The sequence below is a fragment of the Balaenoptera physalus genome, assembly GCF_965194825.1.
Source record: "Balaenoptera physalus genome assembly, chromosome: 7".
In the NCBI taxonomy this organism is placed as follows: domain Eukaryota; kingdom Metazoa; phylum Chordata; class Mammalia; order Artiodactyla; family Balaenopteridae; genus Balaenoptera; species Balaenoptera physalus.
Genome location: NC_138886.1, coordinates 113,442,540 through 113,464,487, shown reverse-complemented (window position 1 = coordinate 113,464,487; position 21,948 = coordinate 113,442,540). Strand labels below are relative to the sequence as shown.

Below are 21,948 nucleotides of genomic sequence, written 5' to 3'. Positions count from 1 at the left end.
AGCCACAATTACTTAGCCTGCGCGTCTGGAGCCTGTGCTCTGCAACAAGAGAATCCGCGATAGTGAGAGGCCCGCGCACCGCGATGAAGAGTGGCCCCCGCTCGCCACAACTAGAGGAAGCCCTTGCACAGAAACAAAGACCCAACACAGCCAAAAATAAATAAATAAATAAATATTTTTAAAAAAAAGTAGAACGTTACCTGAGAAGTAGTAAAATTTGAAAATGTACGTGGATACTATAAAGCACCATACAAACACACAATGCCACCTACTAAATTCATCAACTTAAATACACGTATAATGTTGTCCTTTTTCTCCTTAAGATCAAATTTTGCCCAGCCAAACCCAACAGTCTCCAACAATACATGCACATGCATAATACACTTCTGTAATGAATCCATTTCTGAGAATGAACCTTATGTCAAGCCATCCTACAGGCAATAAAGGTAAACAACAACTAACTTTTGTCCTCCATCCTCCCCTTTCCTCTAACTTGAAAAAGTAACCCATCATAGAGCTCAGGAAGCAAGAAAATGAGGTCCAAGAGGAAGCACATGGTCATGTGTACCTACTTGTGAGGACCCACGTGAAACAGAGCTTGAGGTGACCGGGTGGAGAGTTATCAACAGAGAAGACAACTGAAAAAGAAGCAGCACCAAAACTTCTTGATTTTTCAAGGAGCTCATTCATTCAATAAACAGAGTGGTAGGGGCAAAAAGCTGGGAAATGCAAAGAAGGAAGGAAAAGGAGTAAGAAGGCAACACAGCAAACTGGTTTTCCATTTATAACTTTAAATTTGAGTCTAATGCACTATAAAAAAAACAGTATATGTTTTAGGTTATGAGATAAGACTGTCTCAACTTATAAGAGAAAGTTGCCAATGATCCCTGTGAAACTGTAGGTAAAATAGCATAGGTTACAGGTTCACCACCAAATGAGAGAATGCATGTAAACAGCATGACACAGTGCCTACCTAGCACATTGAAAATGCTCAAAAAACGTTAGCAATTACATGAGATTAGTAAAACCTCTTCCTACTTTAATTTGTAAAATATATATACTATGTATCTATGTATGTATGAGTGCGTATGTGGGTATATGTGTGTGTGTGTATATATATATACACACACACACACACACACATGCTGTGCCTTTCCAAGAAACTTAGATTTGGTGAAAAAAGAAAAATACGCACTGAACTAGGAATTAATACCTAAGTTCTAATTTAGGTATTAATTAGTCAAGTGACCTAAAGCAATAAAATTCTCTGTCTCAGATTCCTTACTTTGAATTTGTAAAAAAGAGAACATATAAACTAAGAGGGGGGACATTATCTAAAGAACTGATTTACTGCAGTTAGTAAATCATTTATGCAACATGACTTTTCAGCAATTCCTTTATATCACACATCTATAATATTTGCTATTAATTTCTGATTTCTGGTAACTTTGTTTTATACAATTCTTCACAGCCATAGCCCATTCTCAAACAGAAAAAGAGAGCTATAACTGTAGCCACCTGATTATTAAGTAAAATATTGCAAACCAACAAAAAAAACCAGGGCTTCCCTGGTGGCGCAGCGGTTAAGAATCTGCCTGCCAATGCAGGGGACACGGGTTTGAGCCCTGGTCCGGGAAGATCCCACATGCCGCAAAGCAACTAAGCCCGTGTGCCACAACTACTGAGCCTGCGCTCTAGAGCCCATGAGTCACAACCACTGAAGCCCATGAGCCTAGAGCCCGTGCTCCGCCACAAGAGAAGCCACCGCAATGAGAAGCCTGAGCACCAACGAAGAGTAGCCCCTGCTCTCCGCCACTAGAGAAAGCCCGTGCACAGCAACGAAGACCCAACGCAGCCAAAAATAAATAAATTAATAAATTAAAAAAAAAAAACCCAGACATACCAATACCTGGTGAATTCACCAGACTTTGTACAATCTTGGACCTAGAGAAACTGGACAAGGTTTTTCCTGTTAGCTTTGCCTAGAAATCACAAATTTAGAAAATTAGTATCTGACACATTCAAGTAATATTTTTAAAAGTAGAGTGGGCACAGACAAAAAAAATAAAATGTATCAACTTTCTAAAGAATAAGGCTTCAGAATTATCTCTACTCTTGCCTGAGGTCCAGCCAGAAATAAAGCCTTTAACTGCCCGGCTGGCAGAGGCCCAAGCCTGAATATTAATGACTGAGCTGACGACACAGCCAGCTTCTCTTCCAGTCTTCCTTAGTAGACTACTGGGGCAATAGTACTAAAATAACTACGCTGGCATGACATTAAGTTCCCAAAACAGAACTCTCCTTGTTCAATTCTAGTACCAAGGGCTGGGAAAGAGGGAAAAGGGCTAAAAAATCACCTCGTATCTCTACAGTTTTCATTTTGGAAACATGGCACATTCTGGCCTCACCTCCAGAGACCTCGGAGTCTCCCAGGGCGGCGTGACAGCTTATCTCTGAAACACCACCTCCACCACGACTGCCCCGTCCAAGCCACCGGCACCCCTCACCTGGGCTACTGCAATAGCCTTTGAACTGTTCCTGCTCTTTTCCCCACGGTCCCACACATACCATATTTCTCCCTGCTCAAAACCCTCTGCTGGCACCCTAACGCGCTGAGAATAAAACCTGGAATCCTTACCATGGTCTACATGTGCTGGCCTCTGCCTCCTCGGACCTGCTCAAACTCTCCACCCCCAATACACTGGGTCCTCCTGCCATGTCCTGCACCCAACAAGCCTCTTGCACTTGCCGTTCTCTGTATATTCCTCCAGAATTTACGTGGTCCATTCTCTCACATCCTTCAGGCTTCTGCTCAAACATCACCTCTTCAAAAAGTCCCTCCCAGGCTCCCTGTGTAAATGAGCTGTACCCTTTACAGAGAAGAGAACTAGAAATTAAGAATCAAGGGCCTGGCTGTCACAAGACTGAGAAACAAGTGAGTACGCAGCGTAGAGATGGGCAATGTTTTGAGTGGGCAAGACTACACTGTGAACGACAACGTCCCCTTCCTAACAGCCCACATTTTAAAACTCCAAAAGGACCGATTTTCATGTTCTCATTTCCAGTCAACGCTCTAACAAGGCCACCCTATTTAGTACAATTTTCTAGACTATAAAAGCAGAGTGAAGAAGATGTGTTAACTGGTCAGAATAAAGTAATAACTTGAACCAAAATTCTGGGCGGGGCCGTGTATCAAAAAAGAGACCAGCTGGAGGCTCCTGCTTCCAGGATGGCTGAAAAAGCCCCACCCAGACCCAGCCTCCTGCAGACAGTAACGTAACCTCTGGACAAAAATACCAAAAAAGCATTATCTGAGAGCACTAGATAGTGAGCAGAAGACAACAAACTGTGAAGGGGAGCTGAAATTTAGGAAGGAGTTACTGACACGGGGAGAATCACTGTCGCTTTTGCCCTGAGAGTACGCCAAAGTCGGTACCATGCAAGACAGCTTAAACTCGCATACAACACCCAAGTCTTTCTGGCCTGAAGAATGAGGAAAAGAGTTTGGGGCAACCACAGCCCCTGGAAGAAAGGAGATTCCAGCATGGAGAGAGCCAGATAGGGGGAGCTCCATGGACTGGGTATAAACTGCCCAGTCTCCGGGCCACCCCTGAACCACGCATGCTTGGCGCTGTTTGCAAGCAGACCAGCTAAAGACAAAAGGGCTGAACTAGCATTTGCGTTGCCGCTCGAGAGAGAGAACGTGCAGTCTGAGTCCAACCAAATTAACTGCCTGCTAAAACTAAAATCTTAACACTTTTCAGAGAAATAAAACAAAATCCACAGCCTTCAGAACATTCACAATGTTTAATACAAAACTGTTTGATGTGATGTACAAAGAACCAGAAAAACATGACCCAGTTCTCAGGAAAAAAGAAACTCAATTACAACAAATACTCAGGGCTTCCCTGGTGGCGCAGTGGTTGAGAATCTGCCTGCCAATGCAGGGGACACGGGTTCGAGCCCTGGTCTGGGAAGATCCCACATGCCGCGAAGCAACTCGGCCCGTGAGGCACAACTACTGAGCCTGCGCGTCTGGAGCCTGTGCTCCACAACAAGAGAGGCCGCGATAGTGATAGGCCGGCACACCACGATGAAGAGTGGCCCCTGCTTGCCGCAACTAGAGAAAGCCCTCGCGCAGAAACGAAGACCCAACACAGCCAAAAATAAATAAATAAATTAATTAATTAAAAAAAAACAATTTGGTAAATTAAACATTTAAAAAACAAACAAACAAATACTCAAATGACCCATATGTTGGAATTAGCAGACTAAGATGTTAAAGTAGCTATCGTAACTGTGCTCAATGAAGGAAAGCATACTCTGGGAAAAAAACAAAAACAAAACAGGAAATCTCAGCAGAGAAACAAACTGTTATTCTTAAAAACATGGAAATTCTGGAACTGGAAAATACAGTATCTGAAATTTAAAACTGACTCAATGAGCTTAACAGCAGTGTAGACACAAGTCAGTAAACTTGATGACAGATCAACAGAAATTATCAAAGATAAAAAATGTTTTCAAAAATGAACACAGCCACTGAAAACTGTGGGACATCAAAATGTCTAATATACATAGAACGGAGTCCCCAGGGAAAGGAGGGCAAGAATGGGACAGAAAAACATCTGAACAAATACTGAATAAAGATTCCCCAAAATATGATTTAAAAAAACATAAATTACTAGACTCAAGAGGCTTAGTGAACCCCAATCAAAACACAAGTCAAAGAAAACCATGCAGAGGCATATCACAGTCAAACTGCTGAAAACCAAATTTAAAGAGAAAGTCTTGAAAGCAGCCAGAGAATAATAACACATTACATACAGGGAAACAAAAATCTGAGAAATCACTGACATATCATTTCAAAGAACGGACGCCTGGAAACAGTGGAAAATCTTTAAGATGCATGAAAGTGGTGGCCTCCCCACCTAGTAGGGAGTTTTTCAAAAGACAGCCTTCAAAACCCCCGGCACAACGCTACCCTCCATCTGACTTCCATTAAACATTCATGTCTTCCGCTCCAGGAGCTAAGGAACCTGATTCGACTGTTCAGAAACCAGGCAAGAGACGGCGAGAGACCAGTCATCCACTGTCCCAGCCTCTGTGCAGCCGTCCCACAACATTCAGGTGAGAGACCCCTGCAGCTGGTGGCACGTACCCAATCTCCCTGGGGGCAGTGCTGTCACCACGCCCAGGCCCTACCCCATTTGAACTGCAATTCTCTTTACGTAAAGCATTTGGGGCAGGAGGGTGGCCGTGAAGATCACATTTACTCTAAGCCAGACCCGATGTAGTTTCCCCTTTGTTATGTAAGTAATAGAAAAGAATGAGGGATTTTAACATATTAACCCCAGCAGGTACCCCCTAAAACAACCCCTCTTTCCTTACACAAACAGCTAGCATTCATGCCCATTGTGCTGCTGGCACCCTGAGCAGGAGAGAAGCACAAACTGCCCAGGATTTTCTGAAATGGCATGTAGGTTCCTGGGTTGATTCTTTTAGCCACAATGCTCATTTCAAATCATTTTCCCTGAAGGACTGGAATCGGACAGATTGCCTGGGAACCACTCTGCTGCTAACTTTACAAAGACCTGTTAACTGCAACGTAATGGATAGGTCACGTCTGCACCCTCGGTGGACAATCCACTCTGAGATGCTTCATAATAACAGTGCCATTCTCCCACAGGGGAGAGCTGCCGGTCCCTTGCAGCCCTGATACCTGGGTAGTGTAGACTCTATGCCCAAGAGGTTGGCAATTCAACTGCTGCCCCAAAAAACTGCCTCTCTTAAATAGAAAACAGTCCAAATATTTAGAGAATGGAGTGAAACTGTCCAGCTTGAAAGTGTTTTTTCTTTTTCAGAAGAACTTGAAAAAAATGTGTATCACTAATACGAACAAGCTGTTCAAAACTGCCCCCCATTTGGAAAGTCTCTGGCATTTTCTGACTAGGCATTGTATTGTTGCAATGAGCTACGCAGTAATCAAAGAGGACTACTTATTTCCCACCAGAGTTAAAAGGAAGGATTAGTTCTGGTAAGTTCTCGGACGAATTTCAGTCGCTGTTAACTGTGGTGGCATCGGGTTCTCTACATCCCTATCAAATTCAAAGAAAACTCAGGAAAACTGAAAACAAAGGCTGCTTTATTATTCTATTTGAGCAGCATCTACCTTTCACAGAACAAATTTTTTTTTTTTAATTTCGATGACATTCAAAAAGTTGTAACTAAGAAAATAAGTGAAATGTATTTGGGAAGACGTCAATAAAAAAAATCTCCCCGTTCAACACTTTCTTAATATACACGATAAATTCTGGGATCAAAAGTTTGTAGAACCCTACAGTGTTTGAATAGCCTCAGATTATAAATTCAATTAAATAAAATACAAGAAAAGATTAGCGGCAGTAGTAAGAGAATAGCAGGATTCCTAAGAAAGAAAATTTAAAACAAAGATTTGTACAAGAGAAGAAGGAGTGGTAACAGTTATGACACAAGGGAAATTATACAGCAGATACAAGAAGGCTTCATCAGTGAAGTGAGTCCTTAACAGAAGCAGACGTCCATGCTGCCCTCCACCTCCTTTGACAGGAAGGAATAAGTAGGAATCAAATAATTTTTGGGCACCTTTCTAGATTCCTTACTTGTATTGTCTTAGATTCCTCTTTAATCCTGAAGTCAAAGGAGTTAATTAACTTACCAAAGATGACAAAATGACTACTTAATCCCAGGTCTATATCACTCCAAAACGCATACTTTTCCATTATACCATGATGCTGCTTAGAAAATATTTCACATGAATTAGCTCCTTAATGAAATAAATTTTTAAAAAACTGGTGTAGCCTAAACATTCCTCTTCTAGGCAAATTCTTCCTAAATACTACACTAATTTTCTTAAGCAAGCTTCTAGCAATGATGGCCTATCAGACCTTTGCCCTTCTTTGCTACCTTTTTCTGGAAAGTACCTAAGCTGCAGGGTAAGTAGTTGCCAGGTGGCTTAAGATTTGCTCTAAGGCCTCACATTTAAGAGAAATGGGTAATCTCCCTCGAGATTGACAAGTTTACATCAGAAGGTGGATAAACAAAGTACTCAGAACTAAAGCTCTATCCTGCATATTTGGCTATTATTTTTCCTGTAAAATACAGCATCCTAACCATAACAGATGGAGTAAAGAATGAGAAAGAACCTGCAAGAGACTACAGAAAAGGTTCAGGATCTCCAACTCCAAAAATATCAAACCCCGGACTCCAGTCTCCCAGAGGACTTGTATCCGATCCTGTGAAATGAAACAGATCTCCTTCCTAAATCCTTTGGGAGGTGATTAAAACCGCAGCTTCTGGAATCAGACACACTAAAACTCAGCTCCTCCATGATTGCTAATCATGACCTTGTGCAAAGTAATTAACCTCTCTAAGCCTCAGTTTCCACAGATTTAAAATGAAGAAACCATACTAGTTCATTATATAAGTTCCATAAATGCTGAATTACAGTGCCTAGACTATGAGTGCTTCTTAAATGTTAGCTTTTCATTATCATTCTCATTATCAACATCTTTGTGATGACATAGAATAAGTCCATGAGGTCAATGAGAGGGTTCTGTAAACCTTCACGGGGTCAGTTTCAGTACTGGAGCGTCTTAGGAGATTTCTGACGTAAGTAGCAGAGATGGAACTGGCAAGGCCTGAAAGGAATGAAATAGGAGCAAGGAGAAAATTTCATGGGGAAAGAATCTGTATAGGTTTTTTTTAAAAAAAGCATGTTTATGGAAAAGAGATTAAGAATGAATTCCTCTCTCATGCAGTAAAACGAAAGGCTCATGTTTCTATTACCATGATGGGGACGCCAATGTCAGGCCACAGAAGGTCCTCTGAGGGCAGCTTGGGGGAATTCCACACCACCACGACCTTGTTCAGGTAAGGGAGGCCATTCAGCCTCTCGAGCGAGTTCATGAGCACCTCCTCCCGCTCGTAGGTCAGCATCACCACTGTGAACTGCTCCCGTGGGACGTTGCCGCCCAGCGAGGCCTGGAACTCCTTGCCGGAGCCCCCGGCCCCGCCACCAATAGGCCGAAAGCCAGTCCCGGAGCCCAAGAATTTGGCCTCTGAGGGCAGCACAGGGTCAAACGGTGTGTGGGGGAAAAGATGGAAAGGTCCTGGCGCAGAGTTCCAGCTGCGATAGAAGTCCGTGACGGTCAAGGTGAAGTTGCGGAGGTACTTGGGGGAGGCGTAGGGCGGCTCCGTCTCCACGGGCCCCAGGTCCAAGTCCCCGTTGTCGGCCATGTTGGGGTCGGTCCCGGCTGCCTTGCCTGAGCGATGGGGGATCTCGGCCGCCGCCTCTTCCCGGATGGGAGCGGCTGGGATCTGGATGCGAGTCCTAATCACAGCCAGCACGGTACTGAAAATACTGTCCGCGGTGGAGAAGTAAGTCTCCCAGAGGAAGCGGCCTTGCCGCCTCATGGCCAGGAGGTCGCTGTCGGAGAGGCTCCGCAGCAGGAAGTGGACCTCGGTCACTCGCGGCTTGGGCACCACCAGCGCGGCCTCGCTCCACTGCAGCACGTCCTGGTAAGGAAGCTGCACGTGCTCCCCCAGCACAACCGGGACAGCACCAACCTCCAGGGCTTCAAAGAGCCGTGTGGCACACCCAGAGGAAATAACCAAGCGAGGGTCCCCGGGAGTGATAATGAGGGCGAAGGTGGAGAGCTTCAGTAATTCTAAGCGGTCTTCCCGCTCCCCACACAGCGCCCACTCAGTAGGCAGACTGGGTTTGGGCTGGTTTTTGCAGGTAAATTCTACCAGGACCTGATCTAGTTTGCTGTCCTGTACTGCCTTGAGGGTGGCAATGATACGATCATCGTAGTCGGCTGGAGGGTCGCCCTCCATCTCCTCCTCAAAGGAGCGGGCCTCCTGAAGGCTGGATCTCAGCGACTCAATCTTCTCACCCTGGAAGGTGAAGAGATACTTCCGCTTCACTGGCACCTGTGGTGGGATTTCCATGAAGTTGGGCTCTGACATGGCGTGGACTAGTGGCGACACCACCAAGTCAAAGCCAGGCCGGTACTGGGCAGCATAGAAAGTGGACTGGGCCACCATGGCCCGGCCTGTACTGACATTGTACAGCAAATTCTGGGTGTCTGACTTCCGAGACAGACTGATGATGACGTGGTTGTGTCCGTCTGTCCGCCAGTGTGGTAGGGAGTACAGCTGCTTCTCCAGGTCAGCAGGCCGCAGCACTCCCAGCTCCTGCATTTCCCCCACGAGGATCACATAAAGGCAGGCAATATCTGCATTTTCTGTAACATAAACGTTGGCTCGTGCTGTGGCCTGAAAAGCCTGCTTGACCAAGGGATCCAGGTAGCTGCCAAAGGCAAACCGGTCACTGTCATAGACGTAGACTGGGAAACCAGAGGTGAGAGGGCAACGAGAATAATCAAAACAGTTGTGCAGCCGGCAGCTCCGTAGGCCCTTTGGGGGAGGGAGGCCGACATCGTCCTTCTCTGGGAGGAGTCGGACGGGCAGAGAGAGTTTGGGCTGGTTTTGGGCCATCAGTTCTTTGTAAGAGTGCTCGGTCTGGCTGATGACGTTCTTGAGCTGAAGCAGGTCCTGCTTGGCATTCTCAATGCTCCTCTTACAGGCCTCGATCTTCAGGTTCAGCTTGGCGATCTCACTGTTCAGCTCTTGCCGCTTGGCTTCCAGCTGCAAGAGCTCTTCACTGACAGACTCCCGAATGCGGCAGAGATCCAGCACGTGCTTCACCTCGCAGAGCTCGTTACCAGCCCGTGGGCCAAAGATCCGCTTGCCTGCCTCATCCGCTTCGTCCAGGGTGGTGAGATAATAGTGGGCGATGAGGGGGAAGAACACTAGAATGACGAAGAGCGTGAAGCTGAGCCACGTGAGCCGAATGCGGTTGGACCACCGCAGCATGCAGGTCTGACCTCCGTTCCCCACGCCCCCATTCCGCAACATGGTATAGCCCGTCATGAGTTCCTCTGCGGCTCCTGCCCTGCTGATCACGTTGGGTCACTCGCCATAACCATGAGCTGCTACCAGACAAGACTCGACCTCTTCTCACTCACGTGTTTCCGGAAGAGTTAGTGTACTCCCTGGACAAGGCACCAAATAAAACGGAAATTTCATTTTCCTCAGCTGTGATTGAAGCGGTCTCTGACCCTACTCCAGCAGATTTTAAGTTCTGGTTGTTGACCAAAGAACATGTCCTTAATCTTTATCAAACAGTAAAAGGTACCACATTGTTGATGAGATGGAAGGGAAGAGGTCCCTGATGGTGGAACCCAGGAAAGATACCCAGGAATCAGATTGACTTTGTCAACTGCCATAGCTCTCGTTCCTTGGTTTTGCTGACCAACACATATGCATAGTTACTATTCACAGTTATAAAGTAGCTGGTTAGAACAGAAATAAATGCCAGCCTCTTAACAGTGTCATTGCCAACAATCAGGCCTGCAAAAGAAAGAGAAGCATGTCAGTCTTGAAGACATTACGTTCAACAAGCCTGCTCTCCCCCTGTAACTTTCTGGAAAATGCTTAAATCTTATAAGATGGAACAATGGTTGGATCTTTGGTGTGTGTCTCACAGAACATTTTAAGTCCAAGATAGGTTTTGTTTGGTATGGATATTTTACTTGTGGTTAGTAAGAGATGGATAAGGTAAGTGTCCAAAAACAGTTTCAGTGTTTAGACACACCCACCTTCTTCCTATTTAATTGGCTATAGAGTAGCATTAGAGCCCTATAAAATGATTACCAGCTACATTCAACAGAGGGCAAAAATGTTCACAACAATTTGTTATTCTAGACTTAGGCATCATCATTAGACAAAGAGAAACACCCTCCTATCTATGTTCATTCCTGACATGAAAGTTGCCTTTTGAACTACTGGAAAACAAACAAACAAAAAAACACCTCTGCGAGAAGCTCCATTTGTTATATTCAGAGTTGAAAAAAGCTGACGAGAACTCTCTTGATCTTTACCCAGCAGTGGGTGCAGTAATCCAGAGATAAAATGTATTTTCCAGTTTGCTTCTCATTTATCTACTGTTAGCACACATCATGTGCTCCTTCTTAAAATATAAATAGTAACTTGGTCTTTCAGAAAGAACACTATACTTCGAAATGAGGGGCATTATTTCTCATCCTTGGAAGAGATTTGCTGTCAGACCTTACGCCCCAGGTTTCTAATCTCCCAAAATGGAGATAAGTGTACGGAGATAACAACATATATCGTGTTGCTATGAAAATAAAGGACAGAGGATGTGAAGGTACTTCAGGGTAAAAAATCTTGAAACAGCATTCCCAGTCCTATTCTCTTACCAAACTTTACTATCACAGGTTACAAAAGCTTTTCACTTGCTTTTACCTCAAATTCAATACATCTAGAAGTGAATTCGTAATGTTCTGTGCCAAAGAATACCCCCAATTTCCTTCATTCATTCCCTCCAAAAAGTATTTACCATACTCTTTTCATGTCTAAGACATGCTAAGTATAACTGTGGGCGAATCTAGGATGTAAAATAATCCTCGACCTCATGGAACTTCCTTTAGCCTAAAAAGATATAAACAAATAGCAAGGATACTACCACAAGGCAGTGTGAAGTAAGTAGTACTTTTTGGATGCTCAGTCACTCTCTCTAGCTTCTACCTTTGTTAAGGATATATAACTATTAAATGTTTGATAGAGTCTTCTCTCCTTTTAAGTAAAAATAAAAAGTGATGACAATGTTACTAAAAGGTTTGAATAAGGAGACCACGAGATAAGGACAACAAAAACCAAAAAATAATCAATCATGGAAAAGTGTAAATTTGGATGATCTAAACTTGATAATTAACAGCTGACCAAATATCCCAAAGAATGTAGGTCAAAGTTTCTAAAGCATTATCCTTTTAATTCAAATGTTAAAATCTCTCTTTTTGGTTTCAGAAAAATGTTCTCTGCACTTACGATCAAATCGTAACAAAGATAGAATGAAGTGGAGGAAAAAAAGAAGACATAATCCAGGCGACTCAGCTGATTCATTCCCTTCTTACCACATGGCTCAGGGTCCTTCCTTTCTCTGACTCATGTAGCATTACACTTCAGTATACAATTTCTGGAACTAGTGAACTCCGGGGCTTGCTCTCCTGATAGAAAATAGAGAAGTGACATGCTATTAGAAAAATACTCAGTACTGAAGGTGCTATTAAAGAATTTATTTATTGCCTACTATGAAAAGGTTTCTCTTATGTATATAAGGTAAGCATAGAATTTATTGCTCAAATGGAGGCACTCTTTTAAGTGAAAAGGGGTCCTATTAATAAATACACTGGGACAAAAAGCGTAAGTCGGCATTCTCAAAGGCAAACCATCCAGCTATATGGTTACTTATTTATGAGCTCTAAGAGGGAATAAACCAAAATGCTAAAATGTAGAAAAATCCTTACCTTTTAGAAGTATATACTGAGATATTTATAGAGGATTTATCTGGAATTTGCTTAAAAATAAACAGGATGAGGGTGGTGAGGAGTATTCTGGGATATCAGTGAAACAAGATTAGCCATGAGCAAATTACTGTTGACACTGAATTATGGGGATACATGCATGTCTGCTTTTATATATGTTTAAATTTCTCATATTAAAAACTCAAAAATAAATTATACATACTCTAAACAAAATGTTTTTTAAAAGTTATTTGGAGTCTGACGATACTTAATCTAATATTGCTAGTGCTACCAACCTACAGTGAACAGAACCAACGTTCTAATGGAAACCAGTCATTCAACAATGACTCAAAAAATTTTATCCCCATCAAGTTCCATCTCTTTTACTGAAATTAGGCAAAAGTGTCATCAGTGCCCAAAAGCATGAACTTTCTTTCCTAAACAGCTAATTAAATTATTGCAAGCACAAAAGAAAAAGAAAACCCTTAGAATCTCTTCTGTCATTCTCTGGAAAATGACAACGAAGATATTAGAATCTAGAAATAAATGTCATCTGAAACACTGATAAGGAGCAATCTCATCAATTCTGTCATCGGCCACAGCACTGAATGCCCAACTTGTCAGCCTGCCCCCTACAATGCATTCTACGCACAGCAATCAGAATCATCTTCTTAAAACATGAGTTAGACTAGGGATCTCCTTTCCTTAAAAATTTTCAGTGCTTTCCTGCTACACCGCCAGGCCCTTCATAACTAGCTCCCCGACCACCAAGCTAATCTCATATGACATCACTGCCATACTTGCTTGTTCAGCTTTAGCTACACTGGCCTCCTTTCAATTCTTCAACCAGCCAAGCTCTTAACTGCTTCAGAAGCTTTATACTTGCTGATCTTTTAGTCTCGAATGCTCTTCCCTAAGCTCTTCTCTGGTTGACTCCTTCTCATCCTTCAGATCTTAATTTCTTGATATTCCTGTTTAAGGTAGCCTTTCTTACCCTCTGACACTTTCTGGCACTGATCTACTGATTTCCTTCATAGTATCTTCTCATTTATGTATTGTCCCTTTCTGCTTTGCTGGCACCCAGTCGTCCTCCTACCTCATACAGAAAGCGCTCCCCAAGGCTTTTGACATAATCTGGTACTGAATCCATTCGCTGAAATGGCATCAACCCCCAAAGTACCCCCAAAATACTAGTAGACCAGTATTTCCAGCTCCCTAAAGGATACCTCCCCTGGAATACACTATGGCCATTACATGATTCCAAATATTCCCTCTTTCCAATAACTTTCAGTTCTGCCCATGATATTACACTCTCCTAGTCTTACAAACTAGAAACAATGTGATATACAGCAAGGAGTATAGACCTCAGAGCTAGCCAGACCTGGATCAAACCCCAGCTTTGTAAGCTATTAGACGATCACTTAACCACTCTGAGCTGCATTTTTTTCTTAAGTAAAAGAGAACACTCATGTTCAGGATTGTTATAAAAATTAGAGATATAGCAGTGAGTAAAAAATACCCTGTACAGTATCTCACATATAGTAGTCTATTTATTAGCTACAAGTCCTGGAGTTATTTTTAGATCTGCCAAACTGCATCCATTCTTTTTTATAATAATAATAATTATGGTAATAATATATTTATAATAATAATAATTTACAATAATGTTTGCATTTATCCCTTCCTTTTATCCAACTGCCTTCAACCTAGTACTGGACCATAACAAACCCTTATGCCTAATCTCACATTCCCCATCAGTTTATCCTGTGCATTACTCTAAATCAATCTTTTTTATTTCCTCTAATAATGCTTTAGCTTGAGTAATTTCAACTGACCTGTCTTTGAGTTCACCAAACCATTCTTCTGCTATTTCTAGTTTAAGGTTAATTCCATCCAATAAATTCTTAATTTCAGGTATTATATTTTTCAGTTCAAGAATGTCCATTGGGGCTTCCCTGGTGGCGCAGTGGTTGAGAATCTGCCTGCTAATGCAGGGGACACGGGTTCGAGAACTGGTCTGGGAAGATCCCACATGCCACGGAGCAACTGGTCCCGTGAGCCACAACTACTGAGCCTGCGCGTCTGGAGCCTATGCTCCACAACAAGAGAGGCCGCGATAGTGAGAGGCCCGCGCACCGCGATGAAGAGTGGCCCGCGCACCATGATGAAGTGGCCCCCGCACCACGATGAAGAGTGGCCCCCGCACCACGATGAAGAGTGGCCCCCGCTTGCCGCAACTAGAGAAAGCCCTCACACGAAACAAAGACCCAACACAGCTAAAAAATAAATAAATAAATAAAGTAGCTACTAATTAAAAAAAAAAAAGTGGTAACTCTTGGGAAGAAACAGAGAAAGATCACTTTTTATTATAAAAAAAAAAAAAGAATGTCCATTAAGTTCTTTTTTAGAGATTTCATTTCTCTATTGAAATTCTTCATCTATTAATTTTTTCCATCTTTTCCTCCATTTTCTTTAGCATATTTATGAGAATTAAATTTCTTATCTAATTCCAACATCTAGGGCGCCTGTGGATTTTATTCTATTTTTCTCTTGATTGTAGGTCATATTTACCTGTTTCTTTGTAATCTTATGATTTTTTATTGTGTGCTGGACACTGTTTAGAAGAACTATAAACACTGGAGTAAACACAATTTTCCCAAGAGATGGCATACTTTTCTGTCACTCTTTTTTTTTTTTTTTTTTTTAACCCTCTACCAGTCTGGCAGTTATATATTCAATTTATGACTTAAGTTGAAAATTTAACATTATCTCTAATATTTTATCCCTCTTCTTAATAAAAGATCTTTACCTATGATGACCTCTCTCTTGACTTTTACATCAATATTGACTGATATTTTAGCTCCATCTTGTTTTTACACTCTCAATGTTAGCCCTTATTATCATTACTGCAATTCATGCTTGTTTAGATTCACCCACATATTTATCAATTTCCTTATTCAGAATTCCATTCCTTTTTGCATTTTATTCCTTCCCTCTGGTTGCTTCTTTTTTCCTGAAGTAGTTCCTCCAGTGAGAGTCTGTTGGTGGTAAACTCTGTTTTCTTGTGAAAACACTTTATTTCACCCTAAATCCTGAATAATGATCTAGCTGGATATACCATTCTAGGTTAATAATTCTTTTCCACCAACACTGAAGAATCCTCTGGATTCTATTATTGCTGTTGAGATGTGAGATGTCGGTCTAACTGTTGTGCCTTGTGGATAACCTGACTTTTCATTCTGGCTATATTTAAGATCTTTTTGCCTTTGGAATTCTGCATGTGTCTACATGTGGAATCTGGGGGGTAGGGAACGCTCAGCACTCATCAAACTTTCTGGTTCTTAAGATGTGTGTCTTTCATCAATCCAGAAAAGTCTCAGTCATTATCTGTTTGCTTTTTTTGTTTGTTTAGTCATTATCTATTTGTATAGTGCCTGTCGCTCATTCTCTCCTTTTTGAACTTCTATTAGATGACTAGACATATGTCAGACCTCCTCATTTCATACTCCATGTCTTTAAACCTTTCTTCTATATTTTCTCTTTTGTCCTTTGTGCTACCATCTGGAAATTTCCTCAGGTCTATCCAGTTGAGGGGTCAGGAAATGTTTTCAGTAAACAGCCAGAGAGTAAATATATTAGGTTTTGGGAGCCACATACAGTCTATGTAAAATATTTTCATTTCTCTCTTTTTTTAAACAACCCTTCAAAAATGTAAAAACCATTCTTTCCATGCAGGCTGTAAAAAATAAGCCACAACCAAGATTTACCCCACAAGCCATAGTGTGCCAACTCCTGATCTAATTCATTAATTCTCTCTTCTGTGTCAAAGTGGTTGTTTATTCTACCCACTGAGTTTTAGTTTCAATGACTATTTTACATTTCCAGAAATTCTATTGACCCTTTTTAAAAATCTGTCTTATTTTTACGATAGCACCTATTCTTTCTCACATTTTCTATTCCTTCTCTTCATGTGTTTAGTTTGTTCTGTCTGCTGATTCTTGCTCATAGAGGAATAGTAGATTGTTTCCTCCCATGCTTTATAATTCTGTATTGAGTTCATTTTTAGTTGTGCTTTATTTCTGGGAAATCTATGTGGTCTGGGTTGAAGATACGTCCCTCCAGAACAGTTTGTGTCTTCCAGATACCTCTGTCATGTTATCAGCCTTAGACCACTTTTTATGTCAATTCTCAGTCTGGAGATTCTCCCAGATCCCACAAGTACTGTAAATTTGAACACAAAACTCGTATGAAGGGAAATCCATGGTCATGAGTTCTCAGTGAATATTCCCTTCCCCAACCAGCTCTGGATCTTGCTAAGAGAGACATCTCTCTGTGTGTGTTCACAAGTAGATTTTTTTCTAGTCTATCCACTCCTTTAGTGAATGTTCAACGCTTTTAAGATCCATACTCTTATCTCATGTCTCAGTTTAACACTCACAGGCGCAAGGCTCTTTCTCTTATCTCTGTGGAAACTAAAATGCAAGTTACTAAAACTGGCAAACACCCTAAGCGGCTATAGCCTCAGACTGCTCATCAGATGCTTTTTCAATCCCCAACCTCCCCTGCCCCCACCCCACCTTTTTACTTTAATAAGGATTTATCTTTCTTGAGAGTGAAATATGCATTATGTAGCAGGGGGGTTTATATTGATCTAGTCTGCTATTCTGCCAAAACCAGAGATCGCCTCCAGTCTTTGGTCTATGCATAAATAAACATGCTTACAAAAATGGGATATATGTTTTTTGTAATCTGATTTTTTCCACTTATAACAAGAACAATGTAATGCCCCACATCATTAGATGCTATACTACATGATCATCAATAACTGAATACAGCAAGACCATAATTTATTTAACCAGTCCCCTTTTGTTAGACATTTGTTTCCAATTTTTCATTATAATCAAAGCTATAACAACTATTTTTGTAGCTATCTTTGCATACATCCACAGCTATTTCCTTAGAAAGAAAATTTTAACATAGGTCAGAGCAAGAATATCTTAACATTTTAAAAATGACTGTCTACGAGAAAGATGACCATTTATCCTCCCACCAACAATACAGAGGGCATCCGTTCGCCAATAATGGTGTGACAGAAATGGTTATTACTCCACGAGAATGTATTTGCTCTCCTACATTTCCCACTCTGCCTTACAGTTTGGCTGCAGCCGTTAAGACTAGTTCTTGCCAAAGGGAATGTGAGTAGAAGTAAGGTATCCTTTCCAGTACAAGGCAGTTAAGAATAGCTATGGATTCTTCTTCCCCCCACCACTTGAGAGACCGAAAGCAAAAAACTCTAAAACTATGAAGTGGCAAGATAAAAGCAACCCAGACCCCTGAGTCACCACTGGAGAGGAGCCACGGAAGAGCGCCACCTGAATTGTGAAGAGTGAGAAATAAACTTTTGTTATGTTAGGCCACTAAGATTTCAGAGTCTGTTGCTGCAGTTACACATTAATTAACCTAATTAATCCAACCGAATGCCTTTTTTAAAAAAAAGACAGTTGGATAAAATGTCATTCTATTGTTTTAATTTACCCTTTATTATTGGAGGTCGAACAATTTTTGCTCATTGAGTATCTGTACTTCTCTTTTCATGCACTATCAGTTCATGTGTTTTGCCAATTTTTCTATCTCTAAATGTTTTTTCTTTTTTTTTTTTTTTACATTAGTCTGCTGCCCATAATCACTCTTTTGCTGAACTTCCACGATCCTCTATAATCAAGGATGGCTCTACCTACACGCCCTACTTCAACTATTCCACGTACGTTTAGTGAATCTTTCAAGCTCAACCCTACACAAAGAACGAGCTGGCTCAAGTTGTGCTCTTTCTCCAACCTTCTCCATCTCACTTGCCCAACAGACTCACTGGACACTTGGAACAGCGTTCTTCCTCTTTTCCACCTATCCTACTTACTCTCTGGGGCCATTTTAGAGTCTCACCTCTTCCATATAGTTTTCTCTAACTACACTCGATTTCTAAACTCTCTAAATTCCCACTGTATTCAGTATTAGAGGATTCAGAATTTGATCAACTGTTCATTAGTTTCATTTAAGCAATTTGTTTCTCTCCAGCTGGACTTAAAAACTCCTTGTAGAATGAAACTATTTTTCTGACCTCTTTTGAAATCCCTCTGCAAAATATCACATAGTTCTGGGTTCCAGGTCACACTGCTCAATAAATAACAATACTAGATGAAAACCTTAGTTTTACATTTTCATTTTCAATCAAGTTTGAGATTTAGAGCCTATATAGACTTGATTCAAGGAAAATGAAACACTGTAAAATAAAGAGAGAGAATTTCACTGCTAGGCGGAGGCTTGAAGGCCTTCTGGACTTGCAATTAGACTCTCTGGCACAGGACTCAACTTTGAGAATTTAAGAATGTTACACAATTTCCTCCTTAAAGTCATATTGAAAATCCCTACTTACCTCCAGGGTTATTGTGAGGATTAAATAAAATACAATAGATTAAATAAAAAATCTATGGGACACAGCTAAAGCTGTGCTGAGAGGAACATTTATGCATGAAATGCTTACATTAGAAAAGAGGGAACGTCTCAAATCAATAACCTAAGCTCCTACTTCAAGAACCTAGAAAAAGAACAAAATAAACCCAAAGTAAGCAGAAGGAAAGAAAGAATAAAGAGCAGAAATCAATGAAATAAAAAACATAAAAACAAAAGAAAAAAATCAGTAAAACCAAGAAGTTTGTCAAGAATTTTGACAAACCTGCTCAAGACTGACAAAGAAAGAGATACAAATTACTAACATGGGGAATGAAACAAGGGATATCACTACAGTCCCTGCAGGCATCAAAAGGATAACAAGGCTTCCCTGGTGGTGCAGTGGTTGAGAGTCCGCCTGCCAATGCAGGGGACACGGGTTCGAGCCCTGGTCTGGGAAGATCCCACATGCCACGGAGCAACTGGGCCCGTGAGCCACGACTACTGAGCCTGCGCGTCTGGAGCCTATGCTCCACAACAAGAGAGGCCGCGAAAGTGAGAGGCCCGCGCACCACGATGAAGAGTGGCCCCCGCTTGCCGCAACTAGAGAAAGCCCTCGTACAGAAATGAAGACCCAACACAGCCAAAAATAAATAAATAAATAAATAAATTTTAAAAAAAGGATAACAAAGGAAGACTATAAACAACTCAACACACATAAATTGGACAACTCAGATGAAATGAACCAATGCCTCAAAAAACACAAACACCACAACTCACCCAATAGGAAATAGATAATCAGTCCTATAACTATTAAATAAATTGACTTTGTAATTTTAAAACTCCCCAAAAAGAAATGTCCAGCCCCAAAGGCTTTCACTGGAGAATTCTACTACATGTTTAAAGTATAAATACCTATTCTACATGGTCTCTTCCGGGGGGGGCAGGGGGGAGATTCCCAGTCCATTTTACCAACCCTGATACCCAAACCAAAGAGAGCACCAAAAAAGAAAACTACAGATAAATTTCACTCATGAATATAGACAAAAAACACTGAACAAATATCAGTGAACAGAATTCAGTAATATATAAAAAGAATTAAATTATATTGCACTTAAGTAGGGAAGTGTTATTTTATATAGTTAATCTTATCCAGAAGCATGAACATTCATTGTCTCCATTTATTCACACCTTTATTTCTATCAAATAGTTCTGTCATCCTCATTCCTGTCCCAATGTCTCATATTAAGTTAATTTGTATTTTATATAATTTACTCATCCGTTCTCCTGGTTCTCCACCGCAACAGCTCATTCTCTGGTTCCTTTTGCCACTCCTTAAATACAGTTGTTCCTCAGGGGTTTGTCCCTTGTCCTCTTCTCTCTTTATCTTCATTTACTGGAGCTTGCCAATAGCTTCAATTAGCACCCCCTGATTGGATGATTCTCAAATTTACCTCTCTAACCTTGATCTCCCTTCTGATATCTCTTTTCCAATGGTCAGCAACACAGACATCTACACCTCAATGTTCCAATGGCAGCAAGGGTACATCTCCTCTGAGTATAAGGAGGTTATGTTAGTAAGTGTCTTCTCCCAACAAAGAGGGAAAAAAAGTTCAAAATACTTGTGCACAGAGATTTATCATTCAGATCACGGCGGATGCCCTACTTTTTACTTTCCCTAATCAAAATTTTTTTGCTGATAAATGGAAAGTAGAATTCTTCATGTGTTAGCCACTCACTTGAGGCCTTGAAACCAGCTATGTTCCTGGAAAGCTGAAATGGTAAGTAATTCAAGTCAGAAGTCCAGAAGATAAGCTGAGAAGTCAGCTGGGGCTTAAGAGTTCTCATTCGGAGTTCTGCATATGCTTGTCTTGCCCCTTCATCTCCTCCCTCCTATGCCTCAACACACCCGTGCCCTCTACCATCTCTACCACATCGCCTCCTCTTTGAGCGCCTTCTCTGCTGACATTCCTTATCACCATGGCGAACTCTTCCGTCATCAGTGGGAACATTACCAGCAACGAGGACCTTGATTTCAAGAGTCAATTGATATAATAACCATCCTACTGACTCGACCTTTCTTCTTTTAAAACTAAAACACTCTGATATTGAAACTTCCTATCATGGATTTGGCATATCACTGTTTATTTAGGTCTTCTTTAATGCCTTTCAACAAAGTTGTATAATCTTCCTCATTAAAAAATAAATAAATAAACTGAACTAAAGTAAAACACTCAATGGAAGAGAGAAAGAAAACAGAAGGGAGGAAAGAAGGGAATAAATAGCTGGTTCCACTTGGGCTGCTGTTATGCATTACATCTGAAACGTATAAAGGGAGAATGGAGCAAGAAGCAGAGAAGCTAGACACCTTCCAGATGTTCCCAAATGAAACCTTCAACTGACTTTAATATATTAAATAACTGTAATAACAGCTAACATCTATTGACTGTTTACTGTGTGCCAGATTAGACCTACTGTATTCCTTCACATACTTAATCTTCACAAGAATCCTACGAAGTAGGTGTTACTATTATTCCCACTTTATACACGAGGAAACCAAAGCACAGAGCTTAGGTAACTTGCCCAGGGGCATCCATATTGAGTAAGACTTGGATTCAACTCAAAGTTACTCTAAGGCCCACACTCTCTATGTCTTAACCATTATGATAAACTGCCCGTGATGTTAACTCAGGGAACACAGAGCACAGGCACATCAAGCATAAATTAATTTTAAATTATCCATATTCCTACAGCTGTACTGTAACCACAGATAATGACAGTTATAATTAAAACACATGGTAATACTATTCCAAACCTAAAGTCAACCTTATATTCTTATTTGTTTATCTGCTAAACAAAACAAGAAAACAATATACTCAGAGTGAATGACCTACCTGTGCACCTGTGCAGGTAGTACTTACTACATGAGCCCATCCAGAAGGCAGAATCCTATTACAACCCAGGAGCAGGTGCTACAGAACCGTTTGTACATTGCTGCTATTACTGCCATTGCCGCAAGCCTTTCAAACTAGATAAAGATAGTTCTGTACAGAAAATCATTTCAATAAGGTTGTTGAAA

At 41.3% G+C, this 21,948-nt stretch overlaps 1 protein-coding gene across 2 annotated transcripts in view; it reads right to left on the bottom strand.

Moving 5' to 3' along the window:
* The window catches only part of EXTL3 (exostosin like glycosyltransferase 3), a 64,567-nt gene that overhangs the window by 34,536 nt on the left and 8,083 nt on the right, over nt 1–21,948 (bottom strand). The window contains exons 2-3 of one of the 2 annotated variants that reach the window (XM_082468860.1): nt 12,036–12,128; nt 7,825–10,452 (exon numbers count right to left, since the gene is read on the bottom strand). In XM_082468860.1, coding sequence (XP_082324986.1) covers nt 7,825–9,972 — 2,148 coding nt within the window. In that variant the 5' untranslated portion in view covers nt 9,973–10,452; nt 12,036–12,128. The remainder of the gene's footprint in view (nt 1–7,824; nt 10,453–12,035; nt 12,129–21,948) is intronic. The other variant, XM_082468861.1, reaches the window with a different exon arrangement.